The following is a 16,231-nucleotide window of genomic DNA, read 5'->3' as shown; positions in this document are numbered from 1 at the left end:
ATGCGGCCGGGCCCGGGCCCCTGGGGGAGGTGGCGTGCAGCGGGGAGAGCCCCCCCGGGAGGGGACCCCGAGCCAGCGGGGCCCCGTGGGGACCCCACGGCAGGTCAGCACAGCGCAGGGGGCAGGGCCCCGCACGGGGGCAGGGCACTGGGGACAGGGGACACAGGAACGGCACACGGGGGGCGCCGGCGGGCACACGGCAGGGGCCTGCACACGGCAGCGGGCCCACCCGTCCCCAGACACACCCGCCGCGGCCCCAGGCCCGGGGAACACCCGCCGCCGCGCGGGCGGGGCCGCACAGTCGACACGCCCCTTATGCTAATGAGCGCTGAATCACGCTCAGCGGGACGCGGCCGCCGGGCGGGACTGAACCACCCGGGCGGAGGGGAGGGGAGGGAGAGTGGAGGAAGCGGAGCGGGGGGCCGGCGTGGCCAAGCGCCCCTCTCGGACTCGGGGCGCGGAAAAGCGAGGGGCTCCGCTCGTCGTTGGGGCGGGACCCGCCGTCGGAGCGCGGAATCGGGCGCGGGGCAGGGGGCGGCGGGCGGGCGTCCCCCCACCGCGCACTTCTTGTGGCGGCCGAGGGCGGGGCGGGCGCGCGAGGGCGGTGGGCGCGGATCACGTGACGGGTGGGCTGCCGCCATTTTGTCCTGCGGAGGCAGTATTTAGGGCGCAGCGCCCGGGCTGCCGCTCACTGCTGCCGGGACGGAGCTCCGCGTTGCCGCCCACCTTCCCTCTCCCGCCCGAGGCCGGCCCCATCCCTCCCGCTTCCTGCAGCCGGCCTCCACCCCGTCTCCCTCATTCCCTCCCCGCGCCTTCCTCGCCTCCGCCATTTTGTGACCGAGCGCTGCCTGCGGAGGACCGGCGCCGCGGCGGAGCCTCCCGCCTCCCCTCCCCGCCCTCTCTCGCTCCCGCTCCCGGCGGCGCTTCGCCCCGGCCCGCGCAGCCATGTCCTCCAGCGCCAGCCCCGAGTACGCCTCCTTCTTCGCCGTGATGGGCGCCTCGGCTGCCATGGTCTTCAGCGGTGAGCACCCTGTCCGGCCTCCCGGGGGGCGTGGGGGGTCTGCAGCGGCGTGGGGGCGGCACGGCCGGGCTCGCCGCCGGAGCGCCGAAGGGGGGTGGGGGTATCCCTTTTCCCCGTCCTCCCCCTGCCTCGGCGGGGCGGGATCCCCGGCGGTGGGCCTGGTGCCCGGCGGGACGGGGCGTCCTCCTGGCCGGGGTGGGGTGGGGGGGTGGCGGCGGAGGCGGCCCTGGGCCCGGGGATGGGCCCCCCCCGCCCCCCCCAGCTGCATCCGGGCTACCGGGGCGCGGCGGAGGGGGTCTGCGCGGCTGACGTCACCGCGGAGCGTGCTGCCGGCGGAGCCCCCGCTCCCACGTGACTGCGGCGGCGCTGCCGCCCGGACCGGCCCCGCGGGGGCGGCCGTGGCTCCCCGCTCCGCCGTGGGGGCCCTTCCCCGCGGGGCCCGGGCCCCGCCTAGCCACGCTCCGGGCCGACCCGCCGGTCAGAGCCCCGGTGTCGCCGCAGGCCCTAGTCCCGGCTCTGCTACCGTGGCCTGTGCTGCGGGAGGGGTCCGGCCCGCTGCTGGCCTGGTGTCCCTCGGGCTTCTGTGGGCAGGAGCGTGGGCCCGGTGCCTCTCCCGCTCTGGGTAGCACAAAGTTGCTTTTTCAAACGTTTCGAATGCAGGACCCATTTTTAGTAGGGTTGAAAGCTAAATATGCGGGTGTTCTAGGAGTGAAGTCAGCTTTAAAGATGTTAATGACGTTGAAGGGAAGCAATAGGCTTCTGACCTTCCCTTTAAAATGGGAGCTGCATGAAACCCTGGAAAAGGGAAGCTCTCCCCCAGTGCCCATCCATCTGTGTCTGAAGCCTTTGAGGTTCAGTGCCGAGTAAATTGGGTCATTCTGCAGTATCGCTCTCCCTGTTGAAGAGCATTTAGGTAGCCATAAATGCCGTTTTACACTAGAAAGACCATCATATGGTGCCTTGTCTGTCTCTTGGAGCCCAAGTACACCTTCTGCAGAAAATGACTGCTGTTCCTGATAAGCATTTACTGATTCCCGATAGGTGCAGACCTGACATCGTTGCTGGGATGTAACAGGCTGGGAGGCTTCAGCTAGTTTTTTCCAAATGCTGGTGTTAGAGTAACTAGGAATCAGTCTGGTTTTCTCTTCTGAAGACTTGGCCAGTGTCTCAATGTGTGTGACCATTGATGCCTTCATCTGCTGCCTAATTTGGCTCCCAGTTGAGGAATCAAAATGCTCAAGTATTGAATTTGCCATAGCTGGAGTTGCATATGCTTATATTGCATATTAAAGTAGCCTTTGAGATGGTAGCTAGGTCTGCAGGGCAAATTTGTGGAAGCTGCTCTTGATTGATTTGTGTGGTAGATTAGACTGTGTAAATAGCTAAGCAGACAGTGGATTAAAACTAGTGTTTAAGAGGAAGCTGTCTAGCCATGCTGGTGTTGGTGCTGTTGCCTGATTTCACACCAGCTGTGTTCATGGTTTTAATCTTGGCCAAAAAAAGCCTGAGTGGCTGTGTTTGATCTTGCTCAGTTTGTACCCAGTGGCGGGATGCAAATGTCCCATGTTGGGGGCAGTTAGTGACCTGCCACCTTGGAGTTAAAACGTTGTACTTGCACTTGACAGGTAAGGACTTCCCTGAAAACAGTATGGCTGAAATGCTGTAGGAGCCAACCCTGGGACTGCTGACCTACCTGTGTCTTGGCTAATGAAGATAATGGAGGAATAGACTAAGACCTTGTTACTTTTTGGAATAAAAGCCAGCAGATCACTGCCTTTTGCAAAATAGCAGTGATTAGGGTCCTAAATGCTGAGCTTTTTTTGTGAGGAAAGAGGCACTGGATTCCTCTTGCAAAATTGAACTCAGAAGCAAAAGAACGTGGTTGTATGACCTTTTTTGTGATACACAAGCTTGCTTCAGTGTCAGTGATGGACGCAAACTTGAGTCAGCATTGTATAGGAATTCAAAGTTGTGCTTGACATATCTAAACTAGAAAGCATTTCCTGGGAGCTGCAAGTTTGACTGCATGGTACTGTGGGATTGCAAGTTAAAGGGGAAGGTTTGACTTAAGCACTCACTTTGAATTACCTGAGCTATGCTGATGAAGGTTTGGTAACTATCCTGTTGCTGCTGGCACATGACTGGTCCTTGATGCAAAATCTGTGTCAGATCATCCCAGTACCAGCAGGTCTGAGCCAGGAAGTTAGTGTCTTGCTAGGGCCTAAGCGCATCTGATGGGTTCAGTCACTAGATACTGCTGATGCAAAATTATTTCTTAGTTGTGAACATTACTGAACTGCTTGTTTAGTGAAGCAATTTGGATTTTTAAGGCAATATGGCAGAGGCATCAATATAGGGTAAACTAAAACTTGCAGTGTCATGTAGCTTTCCTAACAGGGATGCCATGCTACAGCATGTTGTGATGTTAATATAAGTTGTTAAAAAACCACCCTGATTAGAAGTAGGGAGCTGAGTCAGTCTGGACAAGCAGTATAAAACTATGTGAAATTATTCTAGATCAGTGTTAATTAGTGCAGCGATCGTGTCTGACTCATGCTGTGTCTAAAGCTCAGATTCTTACAGAGCTTGTAGTTCTGAGACCTGTTTGTAGTAAACATGTTCAGGTTCTATACTGTCCAGACTAGTTTGATGTGAAAACAAGTGACTTCATGCAGTACTGTTTGATGTTTGAACATTAACTGCTGATAGTAAATAGATAGCAGAACTTGTTCTGGTCAGCCAGTACTGATGGCAGCTAGAAAGACTAAAGCAGGCTGCTGTGACCTTGGCTATCTTCGAGCCTGCTTATTCATTCGCTGATTACAATGTGTTCGTAGCTAAGGTTCCTTATTTTCTATGTGTAAAATGTGGCTGGCTCAGTGTCAGATGCTGTTGAGTGATCAAATTATGGTGGCTTTTCCATGCTACTTCAGCATGCCACAATGGAAAGGCATGGTATTTGGCAAAGCTGATTCTGTGCTTGGTGATGCTCCATGTAAAAATCATGATGTCACAGGTGCACCCCACTGTGGCCTCAATAATGTGGTAAGTTTTACTTAGACCTGCACTCTGGATGGGCATTCAGTACTGCTTCACTATCAAGCATCTGGAAGACTACTAATGAAGAGAGCTCTAGCCAGCAGTGTTAGTCCTGTGTCCTACTTCTCATTGTTACCACAGAGCTAATGAAATAGTACCTTTATTTTGAACTGGGGCTGCAGGTATTGTAGCAGTTGGTTAGCTATTAAGGGACCTCTGTGGTGAAATTGCTGGCTCAGAACATCTAGCTTGATGCAGCTGACAGCTCTGTGCAGCCTGATTCTAGAAGGTGTCGTGACTACAAACATCTTGCAGCCTTGAAGGCAAATTACACCTGTGTTTCTTGAAATACTCTCTTGAGAGGTGGGGAGGTGGTAGAGAGGAGAGCTGCGTGCTTCTCAGTGAGGAGCTGTAGACCACCTCCTAAGAGGAGCTTGCAGACTCCTTAGCTGTAGCTTGTAGCTAAAAATGAAATGGCAGAACACAGAGTGCAGCTCAAGGTAGTCTCTGTTCCAAACCATTAAAGAGTACTTCAAAGGCATGGTGGTGTGGGCAGGAAAACTCAGTGGGTCAGATGTTTGAGCTGCCAGACAGTCTACAGTAGAGAGCCTAGCTGAAGTGTTCATCTTTAACAGGTAAACTAGTGGACTGTTAAGACATAGGTGTTGTAACAGAAGTAAACCAGATAGGCAGTATTTCTACAGCTCAGTTAAATTAAGGGAAGACATCTCAACAAGGGCATCATTTCCACTCAGTAAATGCTAGTCTTGGGAACATCTGAAAACCAGATTGAGCATCAGTGTAAAGCATTGGCTCTACAAAACTTGGCTCAAGCAGATATGCTGCTACTTGTACTGTGGCCTCCAAGTGTACCTGGTGGGAATCCTCTCACCCCGAAGTTACTGTGGACAAGTACTCCCTCTGATGGGAACATTCAGAGCAGCACTAGAGATAAATGGCAGCTGCCTCAGGATCTCTTGGTCAACTTCCTTTTTTTGCTTCCTGAAACTACCCTCTTCCATCTGTCTGGAGCCTGACTGCAAGCAGCAGTTGCAAGCTGAAAAACTTGCAAGCCTGATCAGGCTGTTCAGTGGTGCTTGGAACAGTGGTTTCACAGAAGTGCATGCCTCTGCCTGCTTGCTGTCCTCACCAAACAGTAAGGCTGAACTTGCTGCCTTCAGACTGAATCTTGTGAGTACAAGGCTTCAAGTCAGGCTGGTCTGGCTGCAGGAATGTCTGCTGGATGCAGTCAGATGATGGTGGCTTTCCCACGCTTCAGAAATGAGGCAGCTTAGCTGTGGATGCCTGCTGGTGGGTGGTGGAAGCTGCTGTTAGACCAACTAGATGAAAAGGGCTGCTGCTAACTGGTATAGCCAACTACTCTGCCAGTCAGTACCTGGAGTGCAGTGGCCACCCAGTCTGTGAAATGGGTTGTCTTTAAGGCTGCAGGGGAGCTTGTATGATGATAAAGATAAATGTGACTGGACTTTGCTGCTTGCAGGAGAGCAATCCTGTACTCCATGGTGTAAAGTGTCAGCCTCACTATAATTTAAAAAAAATAAATTGGCTTTCTGTGTCATGCCAGACAGTCCAGGGTACCTATTGCAGCAGTCCAGGATGCTTAGACAGTTGACTGGCAAGTCTTTTTTTTTTCCTGTGGACTGCTGCTATTGCAGCAGCTTCTTGAGCTTGCAGACTTAAATTCTCAAATTTACTGAACAAGAGTAAATGGCCTGCTAGCCTTCCAGGTTGGTTTTGATAATGCTGTAAGCTGACAGTACTAGGCTTGTTTGAAATCCCCATGCCCTCTCGTAACATTAGGGAAGAACAAAAAGCATGCTGTCCCTAATCCTACAAGAGGTGACTCACTAAGATCTTCAAAGTCTGTAACTTCCTGTAGGGCAGCTTATCTGTTTACCCCCCTCAGTTACCACTGGGGGACTGGCTATAGCCAGCCTTTGGTCAGTGTGATCTGCATTTGCATAAGTTCAGACACAGTTCCACTGATGTGGCTGTCTCTTCTGTGGAGATGCAACTGGACACAGCAACAGGGTTTTTCCAAGGCAGCCATGGAGTATCTGTTACTGTAATCTGAGGTAGAGCTGTCTGTTAATGTGGTGGTGTGGGAGGGGCCTTAGAATACTAGTGGGAAGAAGCCTGTTTGAAGATGCCCAGGTTCCTGGCATGGCAAAGCAAGGGCTGTACCTGACCTGGATGTCACCTGTAACAGTTCTCCAACCATTTAAGAACAACCTGCTCAAGGATGGACAGGTATTGAGGTGAATTGATGTCTGCTGTCTGTTTCAAGGGAAGCCTACCTACTGCAGAGGGCAGCCCATTTGATAATGGATTAATTATAAAAGGCTCCAGATGTAAGTACTCATCCAGTATGGTCTTCCAGACTTGCTATGCTAGTAACCCATAGTATCTTAATTGGAAGTTTGACTTGTGTTGCTAGCTCACTTCTGAATGTAGGGACTTTCTGCCTCTTGGTGCTCTGGAAGTATCACACATTGCATTGTGAGAACCTGCTTCTCCATGGTGGGACACAGGAAGAATCACTGGTTCTGGATGGACCAGATGCTGCTGGAGTGTGTGTGGCTTGTTCTGAACCTCTGTACTCTTGGGCTGAGCATGTCAATGTATTGCAACTGCTGAAACTGCATTTATGCCAATGGTTCCCTGGCTTGAAGGCCCCTGATAATGTGGTCACTGTCCATGGGTGCAGATCTGTCTGCAGAGCTTCGCAGAACCACTGCAAGGCTTTTAGTAACATCCTCTTTCTATATTGAGGGAGTGTCGCATGAGGTGACTTGCAGCTAACTTAACTACAAGATTAATGTTCTTGGTGCATGACCTTCCTGAGCACTGTAACTATAGCTACAAAGATTGGTTCTAATACTTGGGCTAGGACTTGATCTAAACTACAGGCTTGCTGACAGTGAATATCAGAGGGAAAGCCCTACTGAAAGTCCTGGCAGCGGCAAGACTACAAGAAGTCTTCAGTCCTTACTCAAGCTGTTGCCTGTATGGCAAGTTACATTCTAGTTCTTACTCATCTTGGAGCTGCACAGCTATACTACCTCTGCTACCACTATTGACTAATAGAAGGAACAGCTGTGGTGAGGTACCAGGCAGTGTATCCACAGCATGATGGGAGTGTGTTTTGCTCCCCGGAGCAGTACTAAATCAACTCTGGCTTGTGAGTTCAAGGAGTTACTCTTCAGAAATATTTCAAAATCGAGTTAACCTTTGAAACGGACTTACTGAGAGTAGGTGATCTTGTAAAGCAACTTCTCTGTATATAACACCATTGAACTTATAAATGGCACAGTTCCTGGTTATACACCAGAATGGCTGCTTCTGTGATAAAGCTAGGTAGGCAAAGTGCTTCTCCAGCTGCTGGGTAAATGTTTTGATAGCTCAGTGTGCTTTAACAGTAGTGTTGCAGCATAATTGTGTGTTGAGGTGATGGAGCTGTATGATCCAGACTAAATACATGGAGTCTTGCTGTGTAACAGTGGTGCAGCTCTTGCTGCATTTTCACTGTCTTCCACATAGAGCTCTTCAAACCTTAATCACTGAGAATATTGAGGAAAACATGTCCTTCCAACTCATCAGGGGTCTTCAAATGTAGCACATTAAGTGTATGTGCTTCAAATGTTCACAGCTGCCAGGAGGTACAAGTCCAGATGTGCAGGAGGACTGACCTTGGTGCCAAATGGCTCATAACTGAATAGCTGTGCCGTTAGGTGGCTGTGCCATGGTGGGAAGTGGCTGTCACTTTGCCATCTGGACTGTAATGCTGGGGTGTTGTCAGAGGTGCAAGGAGAACTGCTCAGGCTAGTGAAGAGCAGTAAGACAAGCTGCCTTGTAAGATGTTGGAGATGTAGCTGTGGGGGATTCCAGTGTAAGGCTCTTGGTCAGGATGCTGATAAAAACTTCGTGGGGAGCAGATGTGCCAAGCTCTGAGCTGTATGTGGAGCATGTGTGACTGTCCACCAGTGGGAGTGTAATAGATCTTCAGTGCCATCTAAAAATGTAATGTTACACCTAGCTGCCACAGAGTACATCTAGACTGTGTTAATCTCTCTAGACCAAGTTCAAGGCATAAGCTCCTGCCTGTTTACTAGAAATTGGAATTGACAAACTTGTGTGGATCTGCCCCTCTCCAAAAGCTTGAGCAGGCTGGCTTTCTGTAAGTGGGATTACAAAAGCTGGTTTTGTAATCCATTGTTGCATTAATTGCAACACCTTTAAGTAACTTCAGACTTGGAGGAAGTAATGACTGATCTAATTTTAAATAGTGAACTTCCCTTGTGAGCCTTGGTGTTTCTGGAGAGGCTTATAAACTATTCTGAACAAGAGAAGTGGTTTCTGCTAAATGCTGTTAACCAGTGTAGAAGTCTAGATAGTCTGAATCTTGATTCCACTTACTTCCAGTCCTTAGAAGATGCTTCATCCAACAGAAAAGGTTCATAATTCAAGTTAGTGATTTCTTTCTAGACTTCCTAAAGGGTAGACCCTTAAACCCTACCATCACTGATATTGCTAGCTAAGTCTGTGCACTAGTTTCCAGGCTCTGCTTATGTTTGCAGGTAAAACCTGTCTTCTGCTCTTGGCTCAGGCTTCCTGCTAAGCTGGATTTTAGTATTGAATCGCACTGAACAGCCCTTTACATCTGGCTCAGTGACAGTCAAGGTTCAAGAGCTTTGCTAGTACAGAACCAATTTGTAGTTGATAATGAGGCTTTCCTGTCAGGTTTTTGTAACTAAAACTGAACTTCTTTCTGATAGTGAGTCTTGTGTTAGAGCAGCAGTGCTACCTTTATTAATCTTCTGAAGTTTCTTAGTGCAAAGCCAGGAGGATTACTGTTCAGTTCATGATGGCTCAAAGACAGGCTCATGTAAATGCTGAGTGAGAAGCAGGAAAGCACCTATCCTAAACCCTTTGAATGCCTCCCAGCAACTCTTTTGGGCAAGATGCACCATCTCACACTTGGATGCTGGTGTAAGGCAGCTACAGATCTTTGTGGAACAAGCAGCTCTCCCTTGTAGAAACCTTAGTTTTTAAGTGGGTGGAGCAAACTCAAATAGTCTATAAACAGAACAAAGATTTGAAATCCCCATGGGTTTAATACTCTCCAGTAGCCTTTTAGAGCAGGAAAGAGCATTTTCATGCTAAATAGGACTTACCTTTGAATATCAGCCTGATGGTGTCTGACAAGGAGATACCTACCCTTCTACATAACTTGTAGTGCTGCCTCAAGGACATAGTCCTGGGTGGCTTCTGACCTGCACATCATCTCTTGGTTGATGGCAAGTGCAATCCAGAGTTAAGGAGTTCCTAGAGTACTCCAGAGCAAGGTTGGATGGAAAGGGGTCTTCCAAGTACTTCAGAATCAAAGAATGAGGTATTTGTGGAAGATCTTGTGAGACTAACACAAAGTTTTCAAGGCAGATGTAACTTTCTGGGGTAGTGCTTCAGGATTTTTCTAGCAGTTTGCAGTTGGAGGTGATAAGCCTATGTTCACCTTTGAAAACTGAGCGTTGGATTCCTGTGTTGGTCTCTGTGCATTCAAGCATTTACACAGGTGATCAGTTAACTTTGGGGTAAAGTGGTGGTTGTCCTCTGTAACCTACAAGCCATGCTCTACTTTGTGGCTCCAGTGGTTGGAGTAACAAGCATTTGAACCTGAATCCTTCCCAGGTTATTGATACATGAAGAGGATGTCCTTTCTCCAAGGAATGAAGTACAGCAATAATATGCAAGTTTGTTGCTATCTCACTCTGTGTCTGAAGCTGAAATGGTGTGTTTAACCCCAGGCCAAAGCATAGGTAGGTCTTGTGGAAGAAGAGGCCCCATGAAGGTGACCTGTTAAACTCAGCCTGAGTGGCTCAAAGTTCAGTGACTAAAACCTGGCTTTCAGCCAGGTTACATCTTGCTGCAGTAGAAAGATGTGCTTTGCTGGATTTCCTCTGCAGTTCAGCTGAGTAGAGCCTCTGAGGGCACAAACTCTGAAGTAATGAGTTAAGATTTGGACCCTGGGGTTTGGTTCCTAAGCAGGGAATGAATGTCTGCTAGGGAGTATACCCTGCAGTGAAGCTAGCATACAGTATTTTATCAACACTGTTTGAATAGCACCTTTTATTGATGTAGCTTTGCTGTAGGACTCCAGATAGGTCACTTCCTCATCCCTTAGGGGAATATTCCTGGCTGACAAACCAAGCAGTCAAGTGACCACGTTTTGCTCAATTCTTCCTTGTGCTGACTCAACTGTTCTAACATTGCAGCCTAGTGAAGGAGATGTATTTGGGGATGTCTAACGCATTTTTTCTCTTCCAGCCTTGGGAGCTGCATATGGAACGGCAAAGAGTGGCACGGGTATTGCAGCCATGTCTGTCATGAGGCCTGAGCTCATCATGAAGTCAATCATCCCTGTTGTCATGGCGGGTATTATAGCTATCTATGGCCTCGTAGTGGCAGTTCTCATTGCCAATGCCCTCTCACCTTCTATCACGCTATTCAAGTAAGTTCCTGCATCTGTCAGTTTTAAGTTTGTCCTGTCACTGTTTTGATGCTGACTGGGTGGGTTTTGCTGAAGACCCTGGGAAGGGACTGTCAAGGCTGTGTACTCCCAACCTAGGCTTAGCAGTATGGGCTGTCCTACCTGATGGCTTAGCCTCAGTGGTAGTGCTGCCTGATTAGTTTGCTGTGTTGGCTAACAGATCAGACATCCTGCTGCTAGAGATAATGCAGTGGCTTATGGCTTGAAGGAAACTGTACTGGGATAGGAGGCTAAGCTGGTTGCATGATGCTGCATTCTAGACCTGGAATACACAGGTCTTCCCAAGACAGTCTAATCAGACTGTGTAAATAGTTCTCCTGTTGCCTGGGAGATGCAGTTGAATAATTAATATTGCTTGCTGCTTTATGTGCTGGTAAAGCAATCCGCAAGCTATACATTGGGCCTCTGCACCAGCTACAGTCTGAAACTTAATCTACACTGGCTTTTAAGAATAGCTGGAACTGGCTTGGAGACCTCTCAGAATAAAACAATGCTTCTGAGGTCTAACAAATATTTGTGTCACTGTACAAGCTATGTACACTAGTGAGCAGTGTGGCTGGCCTGATAAGCCATGAGCTAAGAAACAGCAGGTATCAATGCTCCTTTGCAGTTACCAGGTGGCCAGATACTGACAGGGACTGCTCCTTAAGTACCCTGCCTGGAAAACAAGACCATTCCTGTCCAGCTTCTGCAGTGCAAGAGACCTAATAATCACCTGGGTGTGTTATGGCTGTACAATAAGTTGCTAAAGGTGGGAGACAAAAGCAGCTGTGAAGAGGCTACACAGCACTGCGGGACAGGCGTTACTGCAAGGTCTAACCCAGACATACAGCTCTGGCAGCGTGCTGAGCCTGCAGCTGACATGGCTACGGAGAATCTGGGTGGCCATGTGAACTTGCAGGCCCACTAGCTTAGTGTATGAGCCATACCTGAGTATCAGCTAAAGGTCTTGCATAGCTGCCATTTTTTTAAAGTATCAGAGCTAGGAGTCTGCATCTGCTTTGTGAGACATACTGTGCTTGCTTAAAGGGTATAGAAGCTCTTTCTGCAGGAAAGAGGTTCCCTTTAAATGTTGGGGAATGCAAAAAAGGCTAGCCTGAAGTTGAAGGGTTGGGTGTCCTGCTTGCCACTGAAACTCTCTTCATCTCTGTCCCACAGGAGCTTTCTTCAGCTGGGTGCTGGCTTGAGTGTGGGCCTCAGTGGTCTGGCTGCTGGCTTTGCCATTGGCATCGTGGGTGATGCAGGTGTACGGGGAACAGCACAGCAGCCCAGGTTATTTGTGGGCATGATCCTGATTTTGATCTTCGCTGAAGTCTTGGGTCTCTATGGCCTCATCGTTGCCCTTATCCTCTCCACAAAGTAAATGCTGTGGTATGATGTAAAGAGTTGTAACAAATCCATGTTTAAAAAAAAGCTCCAGAATGAAAATGGTCTCTCCAATGTGTACAGTTGTCCCAATTTGGTAGTTGATCTCTTGTAAATGCGCAACGTATGTTAGTGACTTGTCTGTCCTGTGTGTACTTCAATATTAAATTGGATGGGCTGCTCCAAGCCTGCTGTGTGGCTTGGGGTGGCCTGTGTGCAATTTTCCACCCATTGCTGTTAGTACTTTATGTATAAATATGAACTAGAAATGTAATTTTTTCTCTTCACTGGATGTTTATTTATAAAAGACTTGACATGTTCATACATCTATGGAGCAAGGATTTTCAATTTCCCATGCTATATATATTAATCTTATATATAGGTAGATTACACTGTGGGGTCAATTGTAAGTGCAGAGAATTCCTTGGATGTAACTTTGATTCTAAAGATTGCTGTAGTGTCCTGGTATTGGAGTATGAGAATTTCGTGTTTTATTACAGCAATTGTCCGAAACACTCCTGTGTTTCAGTAGTAACTGCGTATGCTCCGGCATCAGAGTCCTGCACCCAGTGTTGGGTTACAAACTTATACCATGTTTCCAAATAAAACTTCCTCACTACATTGCTGTAATGAGTCCTCTGCCTCTGATTTCATGCTTTTGCTGTTCCTTTAGGAAGAGGGGGGGTTCCCTTAGGGGGAGGCAGGGTCTTGAAGTGACTGGGTACCATGCAGGAGTGGTGCTGTCATCAATGCCAAACCATTCCCTTTTTCTCCTGGGGGAGAAAACAGCGATGCTGTTTCCATCTGCCCATAGGCAGTACTCATGGTGAGCATGGAACACAAAGCTGCTGCAGTGCTGTGCTCACCCTGATCAAGCAGTGTGGCTTTGCTCTGGCATGTGGTAATGCCACATAATGGGCTGTGCAGCAAAGTCAGGGGCAAGGGTGCAGGTGTCAGCAGCTCCTGTTCCTGGTCACTTGCTGAAGGGTCTGCAGAGAGCTTGTCCTTGTGGTGGCTCTGCTGAACCTTAGCTGGTTCCATTAGCAGCAATTGCCTCTAAAGTACCTGCACAATAGTCTTGTCAACAAAACGGGTTCATTTAAGAACTGGTTTAACTTGTAGTAGATCGGAGCATTTGAGATGAGTAGTTCTGCTTTTGCAGCTAGTGAGTGCTGTGACAACCTTCTCTTGTCATGGGGAGTTATGAATGTTGCGAAGCCACACTGAAGCTCACATGGGAAATGTGTTGGACCCTTACAAATGTAGAACTTGTTCCAAATTGCCTTTGGGATGTATGTTACCTTAATCTTAGTTGTGTATCTTGGAGAACAGGTCAAGCTTTACCTTGTTCAAGCCAAAATGTTAATATTACTGATACTTAGTACTAATAATGCCTTTGTGATCAAACTAAGCTGAGGAATCTGGAGTGATCTGTCAGAAACTCTTCTGTCAGCCTGGTTGGGAATGAAGGTGCAGTGGTGTAAATGTTTTTTACCTTGGGTGTACACGGGCAATGAACAAGTCTGGTGTGAGTACCACGAAGAGCTATGACCAGAGCACAAGTCACTGAAGCATGGCTGGAGCTTCTCACCTGGCAGGAGTGTTTGCCAGGTGTGGTGGCACCTTGCATACCTCCTGGGTAGCTGGTCTGAACTGGGGACTGTTCAGGAGACTTCAGCTATGAGCCAGTCATTCTGCTAGCATGAATTTTCACAAACTCTTGTGAAGGTGGAGTTTTAACAACTGTTGATCATGCATAATTACCAATTGGTTTATTCTCTTTGCTATACAGCTGATCTGTCTGCATTCATTTAATAGGCTGTTTGGCTCTGGGGTGGGCTGTACTAATGGGTTTGTGTTTTGGAAGGGCTTTTCTGCTTGGCAGTCTGAGCAGTGGCAGTGCTTGTGCTGTGTGGAGGCATAAGTTGGTGTAAGGAAAATCCTGGATATCTGCTGAAGCATTGCCTGGGGTAAGGGAAGATTTCCTGATCTGAATTGCATTGATCATTCTTTTCTTCAACAAAAGTAGATGACTATAAACTTGTGAATTAGACTTTACCCAGGGGTCATAAACATCTATGGAAACTCAAGCATAATTCTCTCTCAGCACTGATTGCAGTGAGTGCCTTCCCAGTACTTCTGTGCAGAATCTGATAGAGCTTGCAGCTGGGAGAGGGTAAATCATGAATTCAGGCTCTGGAAAGCGTGCCATGTGCATCTTGCAGTTCTAGTGAGAGGAATTGTATTTTGCTTGTGTAGCAAGATGGGAGGAGGTCCTGGCTGGGGCTGCAAAAATGTTTAAGATCTGGTTTTACCTTCTCTGAGGGGAGCCTGCTGCCAGCCTTATTTCTTGCCGATTTACAAGACTATGAGTAAATTGCATCTAGAGGGCAACTAAATGCTGGTGGTAGCTCTTGTCTCTAAGAGAAATAAGCAATTTAAAGGCACCAGCTAAAGGCACTCCTAAGATCCCATTGTAGTTTAGGATGGTGATGGATACTTATGTAACCAAATGCAAAAATCCCATCATGGCATTTTGTTTCATGCCTTGGAACATCAAGCCTTTCTCATTACTATATGAAGTCAGGAGAACAGAGCACAAAAAAAAAAAAGCTGGGGTTAGCATGCGTGGGGGGAGGATTGCTTTGTGCTGAGTACTGGCAAATACACTGGGAGTAAAATTAACAATCTGAGCATGTTGCCTCGGCCAAGCATTTTCTGACAGTGATGCTCTAGATCCTCATTGATGACTCCCAGGTGAAAACTCACATTTCAAGCCCTTCACTGATGCTATTGCATCAGCAAATTTCTCAAGTGATTCAGGGCATTAGGAAAATAACGGACTTTTTGGTCCCTTTCCTTCATTTACTGACAGCAGCGTGCTAGATCAGAGCACAGTCCCATCTGGCAGGGATTGACTTTGTATTTGGTTTGGAAGAGGGGAACAGGCAGCCTCAGAGCGTGAAATGAGACTTGTAGAGTGCCTGATTAAAAGAGGTGGCGTCTGCTGGCACATGAACAGTCCTCTCTAACGTGGCAGATTGCGTGCTGGTGAGCGTGCACTGCAGAGTGAGTCAGCCCTGCAGAGGGAAGGGAGCAGGGTGGCTCTGCAGCAGCAGTTGAGGGTAAATGGCCATTAGCAGTCGGGTCAGGCTAGGTAAGGTTAAGGGATGCCTGCTGCCAGATGCTGCCTGCACAGACAGTGCCTTCACAGAGCTTGCTGACCTTTCTCTTTTTAACTCTTTCATATTGGTTTGGTTTGGGGCTTTTTTCAGATGCTGCAGATTTTTTTCTTTTTTTTTTTTTACTGCTCTGTTGGAGAAGGATTTTTAAGTAGTAGGATTTTATCTGTGATTGCTCAAGGATTGTCTTTCCTTGAGAGACCTGGTTTACAGGGAAGCGTAGCAACCTGGAAAAGTAAATAAGTGTTGGGGAAATAAAAACCTCATTAAGAGAAACTGATCCCAGAAACTAAGCCGCTGTTTTCAGCTACAGGGTAACAGCAGATCTAATGAAACAACTCTCAGTGAACCTTGTTTCCTTCGCAGTCTAACCATGGGGATATTGATTTTACGGCTTTTTGCTGTTTCCATCCAGCCTTACTGTACAAACCATCACTGCTCCTCAGGTGAGAATTACCTCTCTCTCTGACACACAGGACTTACCACCTCTGCTCTTAGTGTATCTCTTTCTGCTCTACAGGTATTAGCTGCCATCTTCTTCTCTCAACATAATTAAATTAAACCCAGAGTAAGTCTTCCCAGTACCACTTATCCTGGAGTGGGAATTTTCTGTTTCAGGGTCAAAGGATTGTGTCCTGAAAAGCTTCTCCATTTGTGTTCCTGTTACTCACTGATGAATGCTCTTCAGTTTCTCTGCAGTCCACGCTTCATTTAGCTCCTGAGACAGTCACAGCTTTGCAACTCGTATCACTGAGTTTCTGTGGAGCTAGTTCCTGTATCACGGTGCTAAAGCACACAGAAAAAATCCTGACCCATCCGTACAGTGTAAGGCCCAAAGCTCTCCGGGAGCCAAACTGGAGGGTCCAGGGTGCCTCCCACAAGGTTTCCACAGACCATTGACAGCTCTCAATGGCCCATGAGAGTAGGAGCTGGGTAGCAGGAGGGCAGGACGAAGCTCCTGGAGAATCAGTGGCTTGTGTTTGCCATCCTCCTTTTGCTGAGGGGACGAGATGCACTCATGACAGGCTCGAGTCCTGGCTCTTCTGGATTTACCAA

At 48.3% G+C, this 16,231-nt stretch overlaps 1 protein-coding gene across 1 annotated transcript; it reads left to right on the top strand.

Moving 5' to 3' along the window:
* Nucleotides 1-604: 604 nt before the first annotated feature.
* On the top strand, nucleotides 605-12,618 carry ATP6V0C (ATPase H+ transporting V0 subunit c). The gene is made up of 3 exons (XM_075767079.1): nucleotides 605-1,021; nucleotides 10,406-10,589; nucleotides 11,787-12,618. Exons 1-3 carry the CDS (start codon nucleotides 946-948, stop codon nucleotides 11,989-11,991), a joined length of 465 nt encoding a protein of 154 aa, XP_075623194.1. The 5' UTR covers nucleotides 605-945; the 3' UTR covers nucleotides 11,992-12,618.
* Nucleotides 12,619-16,231: the final 3,613 nt, after the last annotated feature.

Source organism: Balearica regulorum, chromosome 15 (genome assembly GCF_011004875.1).
Source record: "Balearica regulorum gibbericeps isolate bBalReg1 chromosome 15, bBalReg1.pri, whole genome shotgun sequence".
Classification (NCBI taxonomy): Eukaryota; Metazoa; Chordata; class Aves; order Gruiformes; family Gruidae; genus Balearica; species Balearica regulorum.
This window is presented reverse-complemented; position numbering and strand designations above follow the sequence as displayed.

Excerpts from the sequence above, each read along its gene's own strand:
- ATP6V0C (XM_075767079.1), top strand. The coding sequence starts at position 946 with ATGTCCTCCAGCGCCAGCCCCGAGTACGCCTCCTTCTTCGCCGTGATG. Across the intron at positions 1,022-10,405 it reads GGCTGCCATGGTCTTCAGCG|CCTTGGGAGCTGCATATGGA; the intron begins GTGAGCACCCTG and ends TTTCTCTTCCAG. Across the intron at positions 10,590-11,786 it reads CCTTCTATCACGCTATTCAA|GAGCTTTCTTCAGCTGGGTG; the intron begins GTAAGTTCCTGC and ends TCTGTCCCACAG.